Raw genomic sequence first — 24,896 nt, forward strand, 5'->3', positions numbered from 1 at the left:
AGGAAGGTTAAGAAAGAAACTGCCTTCCACCGTGACCAATAGCCAACTCTTTGTTCACCATTCTTTTAAAATGCTTTGCTACTGTTGGAAGAAATGTCCATCTGGGTTCAGTTCCAAGTGGGGAAAAAGACACTGGAAATATGGAGACTGCTTGGAAAGGTAGTTTGGATAATGGTGGATAGGATCATATCAGCAATAGAATAGTAAATCTGTGGAACACTCTACCTGATCCTGTTATTAGTTTCGCTAACCCCCATACCTTTTATCTTAAGCTGTCTACTGTGGACCTTACACATTTCTTAAGAGGTCCCTAAGGGGGCGTGCATAAGAACACCAGCGTGCCTACTGTCCCTGTCCTACTGTCCCATTGTATGTGTTTATGGCTATGTTTTGCTTATTTTTATCCATTTATTTGTGCCATTTTTAATGTGTTTTTCCAACTTGTTTCCTTGTACTTGTTGACAAATTAAAATAAATAAATAAAATAAAATAAATAAATATGGCTTGAGCTCCTGAGCAGAATCATATGGCTTGAGTTCCTGAGCAGAAAAGGGCCAAGATGCTGAGAGAGCCTGAGTTTTATATCCTCTGTTGGGTCCCACCTCTCTGTTTCCTGTTCCTGTGTAAGAAATGTATTCTTGACTGGTTGTCAGATTCCCAGTAGGCGGGAAATCTTAACTAATTGTCTAGGCCAGAGGTTCCCAAACTTGGCAACTTTAAGACTTGTGGACCTCAACTCCCAGGATTCTCCAGCCAGCAGAGCTTTAAGCTCTCTTAAAGCTCTGCTGGCTGGAGAATTCTGGGAGTTGAAGTCCACAAGTCTTAAAGTGGCCAAATTTGGGAACCTCTGGTCTAGGCTGTCCTGAAACCCAAGCTTTTTTGCCTTGCTGGCTGATGTAATCTTCCCATGTGCCATGCAGTGAGTTTATGTTTTCTAGGTGGGTCCTCCTCCAAAGAAGTAGATCTTTGTTATATAGAATAGACTGTCTCAGTCCTTAATGGCCCATTGACAAAAGGTGGGGGGAATGAGCCCCTGCTTCCCTTTTAGGGGAAAATATTCTGCCCTTTTAATATTTCCTAAAATATTTCATTTTCTAGTAGCGGGGTGGGTTTTAACTTCCTACACTACTAAGACTAAACCTTCTTTCCATCTCAGATTAAAATAGAAGCTGCACATTACGTGGCTGGATGGTTGTGTGGTTAGCTAGTTTTTTTACTTAATTTACTCTTAAGCCAACTGCTTAAGCTGCTTGCTATCTTAGTTTTGATTCTGACCCATTGTTTTTTTCTGGAGGAGATGTAAATATTTAATTTTACAGATTTCCGGATACAGTTTGTGGCAGCCCCGTGCAGCTGGCTATGGCGAAAAGACACTGAGTTGCGTGGTGCCCATTAGTCATTTTAGACATTTTAAAACAACAACAACACAAATCTGGTTCCCTTAATATCCCGTTCTATTTGGAATTGAAAGCTCATAGATTGCTGAGCAGGATATGGGGAAAAAAAATCAATCAAAAGCTGAGGGTAGCTAACATCCTAACAAAGCAGATGGGAGTAGAGATGGTAGAACTAACAAGGAGAAGTTTCTAAGATCTAAAAAGTCAATGAATTAAAAACACTGGGGAGCTAATTTAACCAGAACTGCTTGAACATCCATTGGGGTCTTCTAGGACTTTGGAGAGTTTCATTGGCTGCTCACAGAACCCCAGACAAACATGGTTTTACGTAAAATTTTCATTGTTTCATTTCGTTCTGGCCCGCCAGCAGAACTAGCAGCAGATTCAGACAGTGAGAAGGTTGGGAAGGAACATGGGCCAGTCCTGGAGTCTGGGGAAGGCTCTGATTAGGGCTCTGTGTTAGAGGCAGAGAGGGGGCCAGAGCCGTATGCCAGTTATCAGCTGCCTTCAGAGTCAGACATCAGTGAGGCAGACAAACAGCTGGAGCCTGTTCCCAATGTGTGCATGCACAGAGTTGCCAGGAGAAGAGAACAGCTAAGGAACAAGGGTCGACCCAGGAGTAAAGCCACAGGTGGACGGTGAATGGCCCCTCCCATAGGGAATAAAAGAGGAGCCAAAGGGGAGGGGAGTTTGCAGGAGACAAGGAGTTCAGTTCATTAGGGTGAAGATCTGTTCCTGACTTCTTGCCAAGTATCGTCTGCTACAGAGTGGCGTTTGGAAGATATCGGCCTGGCAGCTCTCCAAGCCTGATAAAGGTCCGTAGTTGTGAAATCTCTTGAAAGACTGTCAGCTGGGACTTTTCTGGAGAGGAATTCCCTTTAATCTAAATAAAAGGGGTTTTATCAGGGTGAGGTGTCGGCTTTGTGCTTTTGGGAAGCCTAGGTCAGAACAAATTTCCTATCAAAATGCAAACTTAGGGCCAGGGGCCATTTGCATGCAATCATGAGGTTGTGACCAGGTGATCTCCAGGTGTTCTCTTTGCTCTCAGGGTGCTAACTCTGAATAATTTAGGTCTCTGATGCTTGATGGTCTAGGTGGGACATTCCTCCAAACAAAAATTTATTCTGTGCAAGGCTTAAGAGATGCTCACGCTGTGTTCTTCTTTACACTTACCGCATGTTGCATGGATTTTCAAAGCACATTACAATGGGAACACCATTTTCCCCATCTATTTTTTGAATGTGGGTTAGACGCAAGGCTTGTAACCCTTTATAAACCAAGCACCTCCTTGTTCCTCTGGAAGGAATTGACCCAGTTGTTCAAGCTGAAGTGTGCTTTTCCTAGTGCAAACAGCTGATGTGGCAGCTGATTCAGCGCAGGTTGAAGCAGAAAATGCCCAGGATTAAAGCTCTCCCACCTAGCTAGCTTGACTTTAATTGAACTTTTTTTAAAAACACATTTTTCGGATTCTTGCAACGTACTAAATTACAGGCCAACCATCTTCTGTAGTTTAGAACCGCACGACGTATTAAGGTTAAAATGTGGCTGGTTGGTTTACGGTTCAGTTGCATGAATGGAGGCATTGACATTTTGTTTTCCATAATTCATTTGGGGTTGGGGGTTTTCTTTTTTGCTTTTTAAAAGTGTGCTAGACACTATTCTGCAGGCTAAATATAGATGTGTATTTCTCTGCTTATTTATAACCTTTACCTCCTGGGAAGGGAGCAACAGCTAAGCAAGAATCAAACTTGCTTCTGGCACTCTTCTGAATGGTCTGGGAGGATTACAATTATATTCTGTCTGCACTTTTTTTTCTTGAAAGGACATACTCCAAACTTAGAAACAACTTTGACGGAGAAACAAAGTGCTGCTTTTAAATTACACATGGACCCTTAAAATACAAATGAAAAAAAAAAACCTTCCTCCACTCCTTCAGCCAAATTGGAGTGTATACAGTGGTGAGATCTAGCCACTTTGCGTAGGTTTAGTAGAACCAGTAATTAGCTAACTTTTTGTGCAGTTTAGCGAACCGGCTGAATAGCGTGCCTCCCCATGCCTGGCCCCACCCCACCACACCCTTCCCCTCCCAGCCACTCCTCGCTTCGCTGCCTGGTCACCCACTCGGCCACTTGCCCAGCTGGGTGGCAGGGATAGTGGCTGGGAGGGGAGGGGAGGGGTGAGGCATGGCTGGGCATGGCGAGGGGCCCCTCAATGCGAGTGATGTTGAGTTGGTCATGCCCACCCGGTCACATGACCACCCAGACACTTCTACCCAGCTGGTCATTAGGGCAGAGAACTGGTGGTTAAATTATTTGAATCCCATCATTGTATATGCTAGGATTTACATGCTGCACAAAATTGAAATGTGTTGGGCAGATGTAATCCACTGCCATTTATTCACTAAACCATGGTTAAACAAATATATCTGAGCTGATTGTTGGATTCTAATTCTTCTTATTACTAGCATTCCAACATCTCATTATCCATAAGGGAGCGACAATCAGTTTCTCATTCAGGTATTAGTGGAATTGAACTGCTTCAGAAATAGAATGCAATTTTGTTAGCTTAATCCCCTCGATTGCACCAAATTAACTGAGAAAGAGAGGATGTGTGGTCCAAAACATCTGGAAGATACCAGGCGGGTAATGACTACTGTCATGTGTAGGAATTGGAAGCAAGTGAGAGCATAGACCATAGAATAATAGAGTTGGAAGGGACCTTAGAGGTCTTCTAGTCTAACCTCTTGCTAGAACAGGAGAACCTATACCATTTCAGACAAATATTGGCCAGTCTGTTCTTGAAAGCCTCCAGTGATGGAGCACCAACAACGTCTGAAGGTAGGCTATTCCATTGGTTGATGGCTTTCACTGTTAGCGAATTTCTACTTAATTCTAGATTGCTTCTCTCCTTGGTTAGTTTCCAACCATTGTTTTTTGTCTTGCCTTTTGGTTCTTTGGAAAATCGTTTATCCCCTTCATCTTTGTGGGAGCCCTTCAAATATTGGAACACTGCTATCATGTCTCCCTTCGTCCCCTAAAGATGTGTGCATATGTGTGTTAAAGTGTTTCCCTACCCGCCTTTGTCCCAGCATGTTATAAACCTCAACATGATCATGTTTGCCCATTGTGTGCTAACTTTAGGTTTTGCTTAGCATGTTAAAGGAAGCTGCTACGAAACCTTGGTTTGGGGTTTAGTGTGTGGTAGGAACTCATTTGTGATTTATAATGGCTAAATAAATGGGACCTTCATGCATTATGTAATTATCTACCTCCTCCTGCCCACAGGAGTATATGAAGGTGAAACCTGTTGTGACATGTACATTCATTATCAACACATGAAACGTCTGTTTTCTTCTTGTAGGAATGCAGAAACCAGTGTCCCGTCATAGAGACTCAGTGACTTTAGGCTAGTCACTCTCTTTCAGTGGTGGTGCAGAAAAAATTGGAAGAAGGATTTCTAGGGTTGCGGCCTTGAGCTTCCCAAGGAAAGGCAGGACATAAATCTGGCAAATAAATAAATCATAAGGGTTCTATAATGCAGTCTGATACACCTTCAATCAAATTTACGGTTCATGGTTTTCAGGGAGACCTATTTCCTAGGGAAACGTATATAACACTGCAGTTTGAGTGGATCAGTACAATTAGGAAGACTTTTCTTAGGGTCCTCGAAGAACTTCATGGATTTGGTAAGATTTCTAACTTGATCAACACCGGAGTCTTGTTATGCCATCCTTTTAAGCACAGTTTTGAGGCCAGGCGTGTGCGTGGTAGGTGCATGAGAGAGTAAAGGGCATGCACGGAAGGCCAGGCACATGTGTGGAAGGCACCCACACGTCCTGCTACATGCGCCAGTGGTGGGATTCAAATTTTTTTACTACTGGTTCTGTGGGCGTGGCTTGGTGGGCATGGCTTGGTGGGCATGGCAGGGGAAGGATATGTAAAATCTCCATTTGCTCCCGATCAGCTGGGATTCAGGAGGCAGAGAATAGATGGGGGCGGGGCCAGCCAGAGTTGGTATTTACCGGTTCTCTAAGCTACTCAAATTTCCACTACCAGAACTGTTCAGTACCTGCTGAATACCATCTCTGTCACATCAAACTGCCTGGAGTTTGATCCTGACCACCTCAAGGTTGACTCAGCCTTCCACCCTTCCGAGGTGGGTAAAATGAGGACCCAGATTGTTGGGGGCAATAGGCTCTGAAAAGTGCTTAGAGAAGGTTGAAAAGCACTGTAAAGTGGTATATAAGTCTAAGTGCTTTTACTAGTGCTATTGGTAGAAGTGGTGGGTTGATTGCTTATTTCAGCTCATTTTCTTGGAATAGGTGTGCATATCCTTACAGCACCAGGAAAATAATCATGGCCTTTAGCTTCTTCTCAGATGGGTGCTCCTGCTAGGAGAAAGACCATTTTTCTGAGCATTTTGATTCCACGATCTTGCCTGCTTTATAACTTTGGTAGCCATTTTCCAGACAAAGCAGATTTTGTTGCAAGAACAGAGTGGAGGAACAACAAAGGTTAACTTTGTTGTCTTAAGCGCGGAATTACCTTTCCCCCCCCCCCATTTCAGTTGGCTTGTTCTTCTAGTAAGAGGCTAAACTGTTCCATTTATCTATTCAGCCTTTAACCAAAAGATTAGACAGATGGACCGTGCATCTCTCTATCTTGGTTCCAGAGGGACTCAATTCTAGACAATCCGAGGAGATTAAATTAAAAGCGGTAGCAGAACTGATCGGTTGAAGCTCTGCAAATGTGAATGTGCAGTCAAGCTGGGGCAGGTAATCCTGCCTGTGGGACAATAGTTCCCACAGAGAAAATAGAACATTCTCCAGAATTCCTTGGCGATTGAAAAATTAGGCCAATAGAAATGCTTCCGAACAAAATGTTGGCTTTTAGCGACTTGACATGAGGTGCTTCTGTCAATACCTCTGGATTCGATGTGACTCACAGAGATTCTTGAGCTACAAACCCACAGTTTAAGTATTCTCAATGCTCAACACCAAAGTTTAAACAACTAATAGGTGGCAAGCACATGCTGTTGCAAAAGCTCAACTTTAGATGATGGGGCTTCTCATGAATGAAGGCATGAAGATGATGGAGCATCTCTTGGGAGTGTTGGGGCCCACCAGCAGCCAACAGAGCTGGCAGCAGATTCAGACAGTGAGGAGGTTGAGAAGGAATATGGCCAGTCCTGGAGACTGGGGAAGGCTCAGACAAGGGCTCTGTGTTGGAGGCAGAGAGGGGGCCAGGACCATCAGGTAGTTATTTGCTGCCTCCGGAGCCTCCAGAGGCTGACATCAGCGAGGCAGAAGAACAACGGGAGCCTATCCCCAGTGTGCTCATGCACAGAGCTGCCAGAAGGCAAGAACAATTAAGAAAACAGGATTGACTTGGGAGTAAGGCTTGGAGAAGATTGGCCCCTCCATATAAAAGAGGAGCGCATGGGACATGAGCTGTTGCAGGAAGCAATTAGTTCATCTGGTCAGTTCAAACTTTAAAAAGTTCTGTTTGACTCTGTGCTAAGTTTGGCCTTGCTCTGCGTTTGGCAATTAGGTCTCGGGCAGCATTCCCAGGGAGATAAGGTGGATTTTTATCAACATTCCCCTGAAAGACACTGGCAACTCCAGCAGATGTCTGTTGGAACTTTCACAGACTGTTTGTGGAAAAATAGGGACCACCTTTGGTGGGAAGGTAGCAGCGTTCCTTGCGCCTTTGGCATTTAGTCATGCTGACCACATGACCACGGAGACATGTTTGGACAGTGCTGGCTCTTTGGCTTCGAAATGGAGATGAGCACCACCTAACACATATGTGCGAGGGGAACACCTTTTAACGGGACTACAATTAGATTTCTATTACTCTCTTTAAATCTTTATGATGGTTGCCAGGATATTATAGGTACAGTTTTATATTTGTCTCCGTGTAGGAATTAAATCTCATTGTACATATTTTATTTTATGATCCTTTTACCAAATAAATATTTCAGTTCAAATTCCTGTCACCTAAGATATATTAAATTAATATTACCATAGGTACCTTTAAAAAAAGTTGACTAAATAGGAGTCTAATAATCATGCTTAATCTATGTGGCGCCTAGGAGTCAAAAATAAGTAGATGGCATACAATAAATCAATTATGCTTAATCAGGTCTTTCATTATTTAAAGGTAGCTTTTCCTAATTAGGAAAATATCCTGCTAAATGTATTGGGGATTCGTGTCACCTTGTTCACACAACACCTTAATCTGGTGTTCTTCACTTATATCAATTTTCTTAGTTTGCACAAGAGATTGAATCCTTAACTAACCAAGCATGTTGGACTGAACTTAATTAAGCTTGTCAGTAACCAAGCCTAAAATATCTGTTAAGTATTCACCTGCTCTGGCTAAGACTGTTGAGTGATCACAAGCATCTTAAATTGGTTAAGACCCATGGTTATGACCTTTGGCTTGGATTTGGTCTTCCTTTCCCCCATTCTTTTATTTTTGGTGCCAAAAATTCAAAGTATTAAAGTTCAAGATGAGCTAAGAGGTCATGTTATAATGCTGCTCCAACTTTGCTAGAAGCGTTTCCACTCCAAGTTTAATGTTCTAAGCTGAACATCTTAAGGCTTTTAGCTCAAAATATTGGGATGGCATCGGAACATAGCGTAGGAGATGGGAATGTTCGGTTTCAAATTTAACTCCAAATGGGACACTTCAAGCTTAAACGTTTTCACATTATAATGTACAGAACACTGAGAATTTGAGATGATAAATACTATGTTCTAACTTGAAGGCCACTTTCCAACTTCACCAGAAAGTGAAGTTGGGCTTCCAGGGCTGAAACAATTCTAGAAATGTTCCAAGCTCAAAACGGACCCTTTTCAAATTCAGTTTAAAACTGGAAACAATGCTGGTTGAAGCTCGAAACATTTCTGGAAAAGTTGGAACAGCAATGGAATTCACCCAGTGTCACCCTTCCTGGACAGACCAGACAGGAAACACAACTCAATGAGCTAATTAATTCTACTTTATTGTAAGGCAGAATTAACAGAATTTTGCAAATCTGAAAGGACTTGCAAGTACTGCCATCTCTTTCACAGCTTGAAAAGCTGGTGTGAGCTCCCTTCCCAGCCTCTTTCTCCACCCATTGGGCATCTGTGGGTTATGCCCTCTCTTATTGGACAGTTCCCTAAAAAGCATTTCTTTGCTCTGTTTCTCAAGGTCTTCCTCACGAACCCGTTACATTCAATGAGGTCAAATCAGCTTGTTTTCCCATGGCTAATTGTGCAGACCAGTAGTTCTCAACCTTTTCTTCACCATCACGGACCCCCTTTAAATACATTTTGTGAACCATGGCCACTGACCATGGCCATCAATCCCGGGGTGAAATTCAGCAGGTTCTGACAGGTTCTGGAGAACCAGTAGCAGAAATTTTGAGTAGATCGGAGAACCAGCCAATACCACCTTTGACTGGTTCCAGTGTGGGGAGGGAATGGGGATTTTGCAGTATCCTTCCCCCAGGAATGGGGAGGGAATGGAGATTTCGCAATATCCTTCCCCCAGGAGTCAGGAGGAATGGAGATTTTGCAGTATCCTTCCCCCAGAAATGAAGAGAGAATGGAGATTTTGCAATATCCTTCCTCCAGGAGTGGGGTAGGAATGGGGATTTTGCAGTATCCTTCCTCCAGGAGTCAGGAGGGAATGGGGATTTTGCAGTATCCTTCCTCCAGGAGAGGGGTAGGAATGGGGATTTTGCAGTATCCTTCCCCTGCCATGCCCACAGAACCAATAGTGAAGAAAATTGAATTTCACCACTGCATCAACCCCCTAGACAACTCAAGATGTAAAGACTTAACTATTTGCAGACCCCCTGTAATGACATCATGGTCCACGGATCACAGACTGAGAGCCAGGAGAATTTAAAAGCTCACAAATTTCTTTGTGTTGCTCCTATTAAGAACAACATAATTTTCACCTAGCGTGCATTCCCACCCATTGGCATCACTGTTTGTCTCTGCTGTCTGGTAATTCTTCAGGAAGGTCATGAGGCTGAGAAAGGCCGATTTAAGACAACAGAAAATATTCCCATTTCAATGTATTCTGTACCTCCTCGATACACTAGAGAAAGTGAACACCTGAATGGATCAGTTTCCTGACTTGTTTCTCTTCCTTGATGGTTCTAGGTTGGGAGCTTGGAAGACTATTATCATTTCCATCACAGCAAGACCATTAAAAGATCAACGTTCAGCAGCAGGGGTCCACACAGCTTCCTCAGAATGGATCCCAAGGTATGTGTGTCCACTACTAATATCAGCTATCACAAAGACCATCACCAAGGTGACCCCAGGTTCCAAAATGAAATCCAAGTAGCAAACAAAACAAAACAAAAAAATCTTTGAAAGGCCAAAGTACACTTGATGGGTAAACCCTAATTTTATTTCCGTGTATGTTATTTTCCTGGTTTTTATGTTGTGTTACTGTTGAAAAGTATTCTAAAACGTACCTATTTTGTGACTCTGCTTTACTTAAATAAAAGACAATCTATGAATCAATGTCTGTAGTGTAAGGATAGAAAATTACAGAGAGACGGAGCCAAATACTATTGATGTAAGCTAGTTTTAGCTTCCTTTCCTCTCCTTTCTTTTCCTTTCCTTTCCTTTCCTTTCCTTCCTTTTCCCTTTTCTCCTTTTTCCTTCCCTGCCGTTCCTTCATTTCTTTGTTTCTCTTCCTCTCCCCTCCTCTGAATTACTATTACACGTTCATGCATGTAATCGGTAAACCAAGGTTTATGGCTAAAATATGTGTAGCAAATCCAGTCCTTTGTACTTCATCCAAATGAACCGGTGGGTTGGAAAACCATTGCGCTGAGTGACAACGCGAAGCCTAGGCGGCTCTGAGATTTAATTAATTAAATAAATAGCCTGCAATAGCGCACAGAATAGCCACGGCTAATTATTTTTTTATCATCCACGAGAGGCAAAGAGCCATTATTTCAAGTTGCTCTTCACTCTCCAGCCAACAGCCCCTCATCAGCTCTCTCCCACCTTTTCTTCTCTGTTGGCACTCACTGAATTGGGGAGGGAACGGACGGACATGCTGTCTCTCAGCTCTGCTCTTTTCAGTTGAGATCTTTAATAAGACGGTGAATATTGCTTATTCTTTTTGCTGGCTGTCCTCTGCCGCCCTTCTTATCGTCTCCTCCTCCTGCATCTGAACTGATTCCTGCTGTTCTGGAGGAAGAGGTCTAACCAACCATACAGTAGAAGAGGTTCCCACTTCCCAAGGACATGAAACAAACTCCTTGTCCTGACAAAAAACCCTTTTATTAATTTACTGTGAATTCTGCTCATTCACTTCCAGCAAAGTCTTTCAAGGGAGGATTTACAGTCACAGACCTTCTCTGGCTTGGAGACCTGCCAGGCCGATATCTGCAAAACTTGGCAAGGAGTCTGGGAGAGTCACGAACCAATTAAGCGAACTAATTGTCTCCTGCAAACTCCATTCCCCTTCGCTCCTCTTTTATTTCCCCTGGGAGGGGCCATTCATCGTCTACCTGTGGCCTTACTCCAGAGGTGGGTTGCATGTGCAGAAGCGTCCAAGCGGGTGGGTGGAGCCTCCCACTACCACCACTACCAGCACGCCTGATCCAGGCCGAACCGGGAGCAACCCACCTCTGCCTTAGTTCCAAGGCAAACCCTGTTCTTTAGTTGTTCTCTTTGTTTGGCAACTCTGCGCATGCGCACACTGGGAACAGGCTCCAGCTGTTCATCTGCCTCACGGATGTCTGACTCTGAAGGCTGCTGATAAGTGGCATGCGGCTCTGGCCCCCTCTCTCCCTCCGACACAGAGCCCTCATCAGAGCCTTCCCCAGACTCCAGGACTGGCCCATATTCCTCCCCAACCTCCTCACTGTCCGAATCTGCTACCAGCTCCACTGGCCGCTGCTGGGCCACAACCCCCACATACCTGCTCCCTGGCTAAGCCTCTTTTCCTGCCGTATATTATCTGCCTGGAGAATTGTTCTTTACCCTCTGGCAGTTTCTCAGACAGACTGTCTAGTTCTCTTCCGAATAACTTTTCCTTGGGCACTAGCTCTTTGTGTCTTAGTCATCTTTCTGTGTGTCTGCTTTCTTTTTTTAGACCAAGTTCTTGAGAGAGCGGCCCTGTCCAATGGATTCCTTATTCTCGTTATTTAATGAGCTCCTTGATCCATGTGAATCAGACAGGTCATCCATTCAGCTCAAAACAATATCCTGCTGACCCAAGTCCCAATGCTTTCCATTGGTGCTGCTTCTTTTGGCCCAAAATCTTCTTTGCTCTGCTTTTCTAGAAACCACCACTACTTTGCTATATTTAGAATGGGATAACAGAGTTGGAAGGGAACTTGGAGGTCTTCTAGTCCAACCCCCTGCCAAGGCAGGAAACCGTACACAACTTCAGACAAATGGTTATCCAACATCTTCTTAAAAACCTCCAGTGTTGGAGCATCCACACCTTCTGGAGGCAAGTTCTTCCACTGATTAATTGTTCTGACTATCAGGAAATTTCTCCTTAGTTCTAGGTTGCTTCTCTCCTTGATTAGTTTCCACCTATTGCATCTTGTCCTACCTGCTGTGCGTGGCCCCCTGGGCCGCATTTTTGCTGGCAGAGGCACTGCAGGCTGATCCTTTGGTGTTTCCAGGGCAGCCCCATGAGCCAGATCTAAGCACCTTGTGGACCAGATGTGGCCTGCGGATCCTGAATTTGACACTCCTGTTCTAGGCTATTGGCGTAAGTTATTTCATTGGAGGACTCTGTGCTGATTCCCTGCTCAAGCTGTTTAAATGCTAACACTTGTTTGAAATGTTGAAATGTTTATTCCATTTGTATGCCGCCCTATTCCCAAGAGACTCAGGGTGGCTTACAGCAGGGGGGAAGGGGAATACAAACAAAAAAACAGAAAACAAGCAAGATTAAAACAAAGCAACAGTCGCAACAGTTTAAGTGGGGCCGGGAACTCATCAGCCCCAGGCCTGCCGGAACAGCCAGGTCTTAGTGGCTTTGCAGAAAGCCGGAAGGGTGGTGAGGGTACGGATCTCCAGGGGGAGCTCGTTCCAGAGGGCTGGAGCAGCCACAGAGAAGGCCCTCCCCCGAGGGGTCGACAGTCGACATTGGCTAGCAGATGGTATTCGGAGATATTAAATAGGAGGGGGGACAGGACCGAACCCTGCGGCACCCCATAATTAAGGGGCCTAGGGGTCAATTTCTGCCCTCCGACCAACACCGACTGCGACCTGTCCGAGAGGTAGGAGGAGAACCACAGAAGAAAAGTGCCTCCCACTCCCACCTCCCGCAACCGCCGCAGAAGGATACCATGGTCGATGGTATCGAAGGCCGCTGAGAGGTCAAGGAGCACTAGGATGGAGGCATGGCCCCCATCCTTGGCTCTCCAGAGATCATCGATCAGCGCGACCAAAGCAATTTCCGTGCTGTAGCCAGGCCTGAATCCAGACTGAAAGGAATCCAGATAATCGGTTTCATCCAAGGACCGCCGGAGCTGAAAGGCCACCACTTTCTCAGCAACCTTCCCAACAAAGGGGAGGTTGGAAACTGGACTCAAGATGGCTGGATCCAAAGACAGCTTCTTCAGGAGGGGTCTCACCACTGCCGCCTTTAGGAAGGGCAGGAAGGATCCCTCTTGGAGAGAGGTGCTAAATATAGTCTGGATCCAGCAACATGTCACCTCCCTGCTGTTTGCGACCAGCCAGGAGGGGTACGGGTCCAGTATACAAGTGGAGGCACTCACAGCTCCCATGGCCTTGTCCACTTCCTCAGGTGTGACAAGTTGAAACTCAGTCCATAAATTTCGCTCAAGACCTTCCCCCGGTACCTCGGCTGGCTCTGAGCAATTGGAGTCCAAGTCCGTCCGAATCCGAGCAACTTTATCTGCTAGAAACTGAACAAACTCCTCAGCTCTACCTTGTAAAGGGTCATCCGCATTCCTCCCGTTCAAGAGGGAGCGGGTTATTCTAAACAAGGCGGCTGGGCGCGATTCAGTGGACGCAATAAGAGCGGCAAAATGAGCACATTTCGCCACCCGTATTGCCACAAGATAGGTTCTGATAAAGGCTCTCACCAGTGCTCGGTGTGACTCAGACTTACTGGCCCTCCAGCGGTGTCTAGGCGTCTCTTTTGGCATTTCATCTCCTGGAAGGGTAAACCAAGGAGCTCTCCTGGATCCGCTACCTCGGAGAGGCCGTAAAGGCGCAATCCAGTTTAGAGCCCCCGCCGCCGCGGAGCTTGTGTTTACAGCTCTTTGGTTACAACGTTCCTTGATCTGTTGACCCATATTTCTCCCTACAGTCCTATTTGCCCCTTATGTGACCCTGGGCAAGGTATTCTCTCTCTTCTCCATCCCCATCTCCAGGTTTCCTGATGTCTGGGATATTGTCCTGTGGCTGTGGGATCAACTCTCTCCATATGACCTTTAAAAAATGATTTTTTTTATTTGACTAGTATATTAGAATGGGGCCGGTTGTACTCTCCTCTAATGAAGTTGGTAGTTTTTCAGGTTAATATTTGCTTTATATTAATCATGACTATATGTGTGCTCTGCTGTTTCATGGGGTTTTCTTTTAAATATTTATGACTGTTGAGTTTGATGTGCGTTATAAATGCTAGTTGTATAGGGTTGGCTGTTAAAGTTATGAACTCATTTTATTATGCTGAATTGTATAAATATTGTGTCTCCTTCTGATTGGTACCATGCCCCAGTAATGTTAATAATAATAATAATAATAATAATAATAATAATAATAATAATAATAGAAGATAAACAGCAAGAAAAATCACAAAATACCGAGACTTGCAAATTGAAGTTGAGCAACTGTGGAAAAAGAAATCGTGTGTTGTCCCGATTGTAATTGGAGCCCTTGGAGCAATACCTAAAGGGCTACCTCGCTATTTGGAAATTCTAAATTTATCGAACTTGAACATTTTAATTCTACAAAAAACCACCCTACTTGGAACAGCTTATATCCTCCGACATTACTTTAACAGTTCCTAGGTCCTTGGTTAGGACTCAAGCTGTTGAGCTATTAACCAGCCCCAAAGGCTGTGAATCTCACCAAAGATTAACCAATAATAATAATAATAACAACAACAACAACAACAATAACAATAACGACAACAACTTCAACAACAACAACAACCCCAAAGGATGTGAATCTCACCAAATATTACCATAACAACAACAACAACTACAACAATAATAATAATTTCAGCTGCTGTAAAAAAATCGCGCAGACTGATTATAAATTGCGGCACAATTCAGTAGCACAAATGATCCATTGGAATTTGTGCAAAAATTATAATATTAAAACAGCAACAAACTGGTTGGAACATTAGCCTGAAAAAGTCATTGAAAATCAGATGGTCAAGATCTTGTGGGATTTCCGTATACAAACGGACAAAATATTGGCGCATAATACACCAGACATCACACTGGTTGAGAAAAATAAGGTCACAATCATAGACATCCCAATACCAGGTGATAGCAGGGTCGTCGAGAAGGAACTTGAAAAAAATCACAAAATACCAGGACTTAAAAATCGAAATTCAACGACTATGGCACAAACCAGCAGTGGTAATTCCAGTGGTAATTGGCACACTGGGTGCTATTCCAAAAGCACTGGAATTACATTTAAAACAGTTAAAAATTGACAAAATCACCATCAGTCAAATGCAAAAAGCCGCACTGCTTGGATCTGCACGCATATTACGAAAATACGTTGCGACGTCCTAGGCCCCTGGGTGGGGCCCGACTAGTAACCAATGCCAAATCCGGCAAAACAACTGGCCGCTGTGATACAATTGTATAATAATGCCAGTAGCAGTGGTATTTATGACACATTTTTAAATGTTCAGTAGACTGAGTTTCATGTTTAATGAATAAAATAGATAATAATTAGAAAAATTAGTATTATACTAACAATTAGCATTTATAATATTAATAATAATAATTTGGTTCTGAGTTTCATGTTTAATGAATAAAGTATATAATAATACATTTTAAGAAGATACTTGGTTGATACCTAGGATGTTGGCAGCAACCCGTATCAACCATTAGAGCCAGTCAATTATATCTGTGATACATTTTTAATTGTTCAGTTGATTGAATTTCATGTTTAATGAATAAAGGTTTATAATAATAATAAAAAATAAAAATAAAAACCATTTGTGCTCTAGTTATTTATTATTATTATTCATTTAAAAACATATAGTTAATAATATTCGTGATACATTTTAAAATGTATAATAATATATAACTAGAGCACAAATGATGGTGATTTTTTCCCCCCTTTGACTAATAATCACTAAAACTCTACATTTAGAGAATTACTAAGAGACAGTGGAATATTTCCCAAATTGACCTGCTAAAAGAAGCCCTCAGACACTTTCAAACACTTCTTTAGGGTCATATGATAATTGCCGGAATATTTAATATTCCTTTCATTGATGAACAGGAGTTGTTTTCGTACTACTGTGGATTGGATTAAAAAGATGCTAATTAGATCTAATTGTCTTTGAAGAAAGAGGGTTATGATGTGCTCTCTACCAGTTGAGTATTTCGTCCTTTGGGGATATTTTTTTTTTTGGCTAGTCTATCATTCCTTTTTTTTGGGGGGGGGGGGGGGGGGGATTGAATGATACATCCTTATGTCTTTGCTACAGAGCATTCTAACCTTGTGGTGTATTATTAACACAGAAGCAAATAGGTACTACTGTATCTGCTTCTTCCCTGTGATTTGAATGAAGATTTTGAAGCACAACAATAATTTACCGTGTTTTCCTGGGTCTTATATTAATTTTTGCTCCCAAAGATGCTTTAGGGCTTATTTTCCATTTAGGTCTTGTTTTGGGGGAAATACGGTACTGAATTCATCCATCTGGTTGACGATCTTAACTGGTGCTTGTTTTTGGGGTAGGGCTTATATTACAAGCATCCTGAAAAACCATGCTAGGGTGTTTTCTCCAGTTGGGTCTTATTTTGGGGAAAACGGTATTCTGATTCTGCTTGGTGTGCTCTTAATTTTGGGAGGTTTCCAAGACACCTTTTGAATTACCAAGCTGCCCTTACTAGAATATCTTTTTAAAAAATAGGACAGGACAAATATTATGAACAATGAAAAGAAAAGTAAATCCTTGTATTCTTTCTTCTTGGCAGAGGTGGGATATTCTATTTTTTTTCTCTCCTCAAAGTTACTGATGATGAACATGCACAGTTTTCACAAATTATTCATTTGGGGGAGGAGAAATGGAGGATGATCTGCTTCTATTAGAATACCCAGATTGTTGTTGGGGGCAATATGCTGACTCTGTAAACCACTTAGAGAGGGCTGAAAACCCTATGAAGTATATAAGTCTAACTGCTATTGCTATTGCTATTGCTATTGCTATTGCTATTAGAATATTGGTTTTCTGCAGGGTTATTGAAAATCTAGATAAAAAGGGGAACAAGAGTGTAAGGCAGAGTCAAAGTATTTCTTTCTCAATTGGCCAAGGATAGCAATATCACTTAGACTTATATACCACTTCACAGTGCTTTTACAGCCCTCTCTAAGCGGTTTACAGAGTCAGCCTATTGCCCCCAACAATCTGGGTCCTCCTTTTACCCACCTTAGAAGGATGGAAGGCTGAGTCAACCTTGAGCCGGTCAGAATCGAATTGCTGGCAGTTGGCAGAATTAGCCTGCAATACACTATTCTAACCATTGCACCCCACTAATGGATGCAAATTGGATGCAGATCACCTGGCTATGATTTTTTTCCCCTGGGGGCAGAGGGACAATTTGAAGATGTCATTTTAGGAACATGGTACCCAGCCCACAGCTTCTAATGGAGGACCCTAATCTTAACCCAGAAAACTGATTCCTTCAGAGCTTAGCTACACCAATTATTTATTCTGCAGCTTGTAGCTACCGGAGAGAATTTTAAAAGTTCAAAACGAACGGCAGGGAGCCATTTCACAATCAGTTGGTCATGCATGGAGGAGAGACTTTGTCTCCCTTTCCACCCTAACCCATCCCCACATAATTACAGTGTGAAATAGAATGGCACAGAATTTAAGATAAAAGACAATGTCGATGCTAATGGACGTAGCACTTGTCTGCAACTCTTTAAAGCAGCTGTGTCTTTTCCTGCTACAGGCTTCAGTTACAGGAAAAGATGCCTCTCATTTAAAGAGTTGCGATATCTCTGCCTCTAAATACTTTCTGCTCACTTAACCTCTGTTACCAATAATGGCAAATCTTTTCGGCACTGAGTGACTAAACTGGAATGTGCGTGAATGTGTGTGCATGTGCCAAAAACCTGAAAACCAGCTGGCTGGCACACGCATGCCTGTTTTTTGCCCGGTTTTCTGCCCATTTTTTGGGCCGTTTCTTGGGCTGTTTTTGGCCTAAAAACAGCTGAAAAGCAGCCCAGAAAATGGCCTGTAAAACAGCCCAGAAAATGGCTTGTTTGGGTGCCGTTTTTTTTGGTCGTTTTCAGGCCATTTTCCGGCACTCTGGCACCTGCGAAAACCAGCATGTGCAACGTAAACCAGAAGAGCAGCTGGCAGCAGCATGTGTACCCACAGAGAGGGCATGTGTGCCATATGTTCACCATCACAGCCAGAGGTGGGTTCCTACCAGTTCGCACCAGTTCAGTAGAACCGGTTCGTCAAATCTACCGAAGCGATTAGAAGAGGTTCCACCAGAAAGCAGGCCACACCTACAGAAGAGGTTCCAAAAATTTTTGAAACACACACACACACACACACACTCACACAGAGAGAGAAAGAGAAAGAAAGGAAGAAAAAAATAAAGAAAAAAAGAAAAAAGAAAGAAAAAGGGAGAGAGATGAAAGAAAAAAAGGAAAAAGGGACAGAGAGACAAAAGGAAGGAAAGAGAGAGAGAGAGAGAGAGAGAGAGAGAGAGAAAGAAAGAAAGAAAGAAAGAAAACACATGGCCGGCAAGCCATTCCCACCAGGTCACATGGCTGGCAAGCCACTCCCACAAAGGCCACACCCACAGAGTAGGTTCAAAAAATTTTGAAACCCACCACTGATCACAGCCCTACACCAAACTGGCTCTGATTCCAGGTCGTTTCCACTACCTGAAAAAAACCCTTTTGCAGAAAAGTTTGTGCTTACACCGAAAGGTTCTTCTAATGCTGCACACGGAAATACACTTGGAATATATACGCGAAGCCTGTTTTGTTGTCTGTGTTAGGTAAGCTCCCCGTTGGGAGAGCAAGTACATTCAGCGAAGGGTTGTGAGAGTTGTGTTGAAGAACACACAAACCAGCATACAGAGACACTGCAGTTTAAATAGCCTTTTACTTTCATGGAAATAGAGGTATCAGAGTCCATCAAACAGTCCAGGTCATACGCGGATAAGACAGTCAGTCACCAATATCTTTCAGTTAAGGGATAATAATATAGTCCAGTATCATATAATCAGTTCGGTACTCAAAGTTTGCTAACAGTTGCAAAACTTACAATAGATCACAGCACTTCCAGATCAGCCCAGCATCTAATAAGCAGAGAGAGCGCTAACAGTCGTTCTGGCTCCCTCTTATGGCCGATTGAGGAAAACAGCAACCAATCACATTTTACAGTATGATTTAAAGAAACAGGTACAAACATTGTTATACGATTTATATACTGCCAACCCAACCGTTAAATTATATTCCTAACAGTCTTCTCTAATGCGAGTAGACAATTCAGTTTCATGGGCACTGCATTAAGGGGATCTTAAACTAGTCCCAGATGAAAGCCCTTCTCAGTCTTGCAAGCTGACCCCAAACTGTAAAAGTTCAAGTGCTCTTTGTCAACTTTTTCCTCCGTTGTACTTTTGAAAAGCTCAAATACGCCTTCAGTGCGGTGATTTGAACTTATCCAGCAGCAAAAACAACGGCAAATTGACCGAGCACCCTATCCCTTGGAAGGAAATTAAAAAAAAACCCATTTGATAACTTTTCAGAGCACTGTCGGATTTCAAAGAAAGGCCAATGAGATTCTGGGTGTGAAAATGAATGATTTCTGCAATAGAACAGGTGTTTAAATTATTCTTGAGCAAAGCACTGTGCCGTTAGTATTTACCTAAACACGCTGTCCAAAATTAGCATGGCAGCCTTCTGGACTTGGCTTTATTGTGATTTCATAATCAAGGGGTACCTTTCTAATTTATTTTAGAAAGATTTTAGGAAGATGGATCACCCCTTTGACTGTTCCCATTTAAAGTCATTGTGTGAATATGCAAATGACAGTGGCAGAACCTTTACTTTCACTGACAAGGAATGCCACCTGGAATTCAAATGTCAGAGAAAATAGTGTGCGGTTCTTTAGAATAAAGGGTTTTCGGGAGGGGAGAATGAAAAGATAAGTAAATTTCATGTCATCAAAATGAACTGATGCTTTTACAGCTGAGACTCTTTCTCCAATTTATTCATGTCCTTATAGACATTTGCATTCCAAAGGCTCCCTGAAATTTGCCAGCATAATTACTAAATCAACTGCCCTTTTGCTCACATTGAGCAGATTATCCTGTACAACCTGAATGTACAGTTTTGGATGGGTGTGCAGTGAGCCCTTTTCAACAGTTCATGCAGCAGATTGAAGATGAGGCAAAACCAGCTTTTCGGCTGTCAACCTTGTCCCACTAAAAACAGGAAACATCGAGCAATTTCAACCAAACGTGGTACACAGATGACTTACTCTCTGGAGAAAAATACTATGGGGGGGTAAGACACCCCTAACATCCCTTTGAGGGGAGCGTTCTGTTAAGATGCAGCCTGTTGTGCCTTTAAATGGCTTCTATTGTACAGCCATAAAATGGCTTCTACTGTACTCCACAAGGGGACTCCCTCTGGTAATGGAGAAAATCCAACAATAGAAATTACGTTTGGCTTGGACATTTCGCCCCTATAAATAAATACCCGGCCAACGCCGGGTTATCAGCTAGTGAGAAATAGAAATAGAAATAGCACTTATATGTACCGCTTCATTGTGCTTTATTATAACACTCTCTAAGCAGTTTATAGTGTCAACATATTGTCCCCAACATTCTGGGTCCTCATTTTACCGATCCTGGAAGGATGGAAGGCTAAGTCCACCTTGAGCTAGTCAGGATCGAACTACTGGCGTTTATTAGTCGTGGTGGTGCAGAGGTTAGAATGCAGTACTGCAGGCTACTTCTACTGACTGCCGGCTGCCTGCAGTTTGGCAGATTGAATCTCACCAGGCTCAAGCTTTTACTCAGCCTTCCATCCTTCTGAGGTGGATAAAATGAGGACCCAGATTGTTGGGGTCAATATGCTGACTCTGTAAACTGCTTAGAGAGGGCTGTAAAGCACTGTGAAGCCCTACATAAGTCTAAGTGCTATTGCTATTGCTACTGGCAGTAAAGAGAGTCAATCTGCAATACTGCATATCTAACTACTGCGCCACCACAGCTAGTAAATTGCTTGAAGGATTACAGAAGTCCTTTCTATTCCAAGCTTTATGTATTTTTCTGGGTATATGCAAACAAAAAAAAAATCTGAGGAGTTGCTAGAAGGAAGAGCTGCCAAGCTGCCAAGCCCCCATTCCATTGCAATGCTTTGCATTGCAAATTCCAAAGAGGGGAGGACAGTGAGGTCCTGCAAATGGAGATACAGACTACTTGCAAACTCATCATCATGGAGCACTTTCAAGAAAACCTGAAGTTAAAATTCAAATACCCATCAGCTGAATCAGAAATAAACCCATTTGTAGCAACTCCCAGGCTTGCCATCTGTAAAGAGAGCTCCACTTTGGGAAAGACTAGGCTGGAGTGTGATTTCAGCTAATATTCCAAAGCATATTTGCCTGGCTAATTTTTATTCTCTTCTCACAACTTGTACATCTCTTGGCCTCTGTCATATCATTCAGACAGGATTATAAATAGCCTCGCAATCAGCATCCAATTAACCACATGAGGGTTTGTGCACATTTGGGGGGGACATGATTGATTTCCAAAGGAAATAAATGCACTGAAATGTTGATAAAAATGCCATTAAAATGAAAAGCACCTTTTCTCTACAAATTGTGAGCATAGCACACAGTACGAATAGCACAGGTGGAATCTCTGTGGGTGTAGTAGGCAACGTGCAGCTCTCCAGAGATTGTTGTGACTCCCATCATTTCTCACTATTGCCCATGGTGCTCTGTGTGACCCATGGAAAGTAGCATCGCTTAAAATCTGGAAAACCAGTATATGAATAATGGCATAAAATATTTTACATGAATAAATCCATGGTGGATTTATTGGTGGAGGACCACAGAACGGGGGAAATTACTTTAAAAACATGTCTGGGGATGGATCAAATGTATTACTGGTTGTAACAAAAATCAACTTTGGGGTCCTTGGTGCTCTCTGAGCTTGGTGGTTTTCCTCGATATTTCATTACCCCAATACTATACGTAACATATTTTGTATCTTCTAACTTAATACAAAGTAAAAACTTGGAACTGGGCTACACAAGTGGTGTGGTGATGGGCATGCACACATGTGCTCAGCTTATGTTGCGCCAGTTGAGTTGTGCTTGTGCACACTGCTTGTGCGGCCTCATTCCTGTCTCTCTACATCCAAGCTGGGCCACCAAGCAGCAAAGTTTGGGGACTGCTGCCATAGGAGCAGGGGTCTCCAACCTTGACGACTTTAAGACTTGTGGACTACAACTCCCAGAATTCCTCATCCAGCAAAGCTCTCTATACCCAAGCTGGGCCTCCAAGCTGAAAGGTTTGGGGACTGCTGCCATAGGAGCAGGGGTCTCCAACCTTGGCGACTTTAAGACTTGTGGACTTCAACTGGGAGTTGAAGTCCACAAGTCTTAAAGTTGCCAAGTTTGGAGATCCCTGCCATAGAGGGTTCCTGAAGTTGATTTGTCCATATACGGTAATTAGTACTGTGCTTTCAGCACCGCTGTGCTTTGTCCTTACCTAGCTTTGAACAAACACATTTTGTCTCTCCACTTCTCACCAGCTTGATAGAAACTGCGTAGCAAAGGCATTCATCTGGACCAGCTCTCCTCAACCTTAGGGGCCTTCCGGGCACTCCAGCATCTTTAGCACTAGCAATACAACTGGGGAATTTTGGAAGTTGCTGATCTTCATCTCCAGAAGGATCACTTAAGAGATGGGATGATTGTTTTAAAACGTGCCCTACTTTTCTAAGCCCCTCACCACCATGAACTATCCTACATGAAAGCCAGGCTGTTGGAGGAAAAACAGCCCAAGCAAAGTTTGGGTTTTAAAAAAAAAAAATTTAAGGTTCTGAGGCTAAAGATGTTTGATGATCTTGTGAACAATTACTCAGGAATCCGTTGAGCACACATTAAACATCTGATGACGTTCCGGGCAGTTGCTAAACATACAGCGTTTGAAAAGGTCACCGTTGTCATCCCCCCCCCCCTTCCTTGGGATTCCATTTTATTGCTATCAAAATGTGAGGCTAAGCTATATATATTAGACGCTCATTTTCTGAGATTCTGTGTTCCTTCGGGGATTTTGCTTACCTTGGAGTTTAATCCCAGATTTCATGGTGGTTTTCTCTGATGCTAGACAGGAAAAAAAAAGGAGGGGGGGGAAACAAGCCACCAATTTCTTTTTCTCCATTTTTTTGCGGTTGAGATCACATCATTTCCAAGTTTTATTGTAATCCTGGTAGGTTTATAACGGATAAGCAATATTTAGCCTCCTGTTTTCAATGTGCAGGAGATTTATAATTTATTTTGTTAGTGTGTGAACAGGAGTCTCCAGCTGCAGAGCAGCTGTTGTATCAGAGCTGCACAGCAAGAGCTAGAAGTATTATTTTGACTTTGATCAAAAGGGACGGAAATTATTTGAACAGTTAGGGAAAATGGAGTTCTTTCTTTTGTTTTTTTGTAGCATTGATTTGATTTGTCATTGTCGTTTGGTTTCAGGCAGGCTAATAACTTAAATGGTGCTTCTTGTTTCTGAAATGTGTTGAGCGTTAGGAAATAAGACCTATATAAGAGAAATATATATATTTCAGCCAGCTGGATGGGGGGATTCTGGGAGTTGAAGTCCACAGGACTTAAAGTCGCCAAGGTTGAGAAACTCTGCACTAGATATTTTTCTCTGTCTCATTTTAAAGACTAAGAGCTACTGCTGCTCTGTGGATTGTTTTTACTGATGAATGAGATTCACTTTGATCTTTTAATGTCCCCTCTTTGTTGTTATTCAATTACCTTAACCGAGAGCCAAAAGTAAAAACTGAGCTGTCAAATACCCTGTTCTAAGGAAGCAGATCTTTATAAGAGAAAGCAAAAAGGGACAAACACAACTGTTTTATCGTTCTCTAGGTAAAGTGGATGCAGCAACAAGAGGTTAAAGCAAGAGTTAAAAGGCGAGTCCGTCGGAACCACCGTTTCGTTTCGTTCAATGACCCATCTTGGCCTGAAATGTGGTACATGGTAACTATACACTTTGTGTGTGTGCGTGTGTGTGTAAAGGGCAGCTATTGCCATAGGAAGCTTAAGGGGCCCTAATCTTGGAGTGACGTCCCAAGGAAGTCATTTTATTCTTTGAACTCAAATTTACTTTTACTTTATTTATTTCATTTTGCTTTGTTTTATTGTGGTCTCCTTTGTTTGCTTCTTATACACACATTTCAGATGTCTTTATAGTGGGCTTATTGGCTCTTGTTGCATTTGAGCCTGTTTGAATAGGTTGTTTTAGTATGGCAGTTAGTTTTGTGGTCATCGACAACAAAATAATAATAGGTTCTTGGAAGGACTTGATAGGTGGATAAAAATGCTAAATCCAGCCAAAACATCTAGTTGACTGGGCAAGCAATCATCCTAATGGTGTACGTGCCCACCAAGTACATACAGATTTGCAATAAAATTAATTGTTGGTTAAGAGAGGTTGAGATACCCACTTTGGTATGATGACCTGCAAGTTTTACCTACAGTGATTTGAGCTTGCAGGTGAATCATCCTATCTTTGTGGGATGCTAGAAGAATCAGGCCAGAAAAAGCAAGTTTAACAAATGAGGTTTTTGTTCTCTATATTTATAATAAAAGACAAATTAAAAAAGAAAAGAAAGAAAGAAAAAGGAAGACAAAGGAAGAAAAATAATGTTGAGATATACATGAATGACTTCCTACCTAGCCACTTTCATGAGGCCTGTCTCTGGTTTCTGAGTGGTATTAAGACATATTTTGCGTGTTGAATGGATGATCTTAAGAAATTTGAATTCTGCAAATTCTAACGATCTAAAATTGGATAAGGGGCCCCAGCTGAGCACCCTAAAGACATTGTGCTATGGGCTTGGCTTCAAATAATTTGATATCTGCATGTATACAGTGAAAACCAGAGGTGGTATTCAGCAGGTTCTGACCAGTTCTGGAGAACTTGTAGCAGAAATTTTGAGTAGTTCAGAGAACCGGTAAATACCACCTCGGGCTGGCCCTGCCCCATCTATACTCTGCCCTCTGAGTCCCAGCTAATTGGG

The 24,896-nt window shown here is 42.7% G+C and overlaps 1 protein-coding gene across 2 annotated transcripts in view; it reads left to right on the forward strand.

Moving 5' to 3' along the window:
- PCSK6 (proprotein convertase subtilisin/kexin type 6) overlaps positions 1-24,896 on the forward strand; it is a 126,814-nt gene that overhangs the window by 18,508 nt on the left and 83,410 nt on the right. For both annotated transcript variants that reach the window (XM_032232645.1, XM_032232644.1), the window contains exons 2-3: positions 9,559-9,663; positions 23,743-23,853. In XM_032232645.1, the coding sequence (XP_032088536.1) occupies positions 9,559-9,663; positions 23,743-23,853 (216 nt within the window). The remainder of the gene's footprint in view (positions 1-9,558; positions 9,664-23,742; positions 23,854-24,896) is intronic.

This window comes from Thamnophis elegans, chromosome 16, assembly GCF_009769535.1.
Source record: "Thamnophis elegans isolate rThaEle1 chromosome 16, rThaEle1.pri, whole genome shotgun sequence".
In the NCBI taxonomy this organism is placed as follows: domain Eukaryota; kingdom Metazoa; phylum Chordata; class Lepidosauria; order Squamata; family Colubridae; genus Thamnophis; species Thamnophis elegans.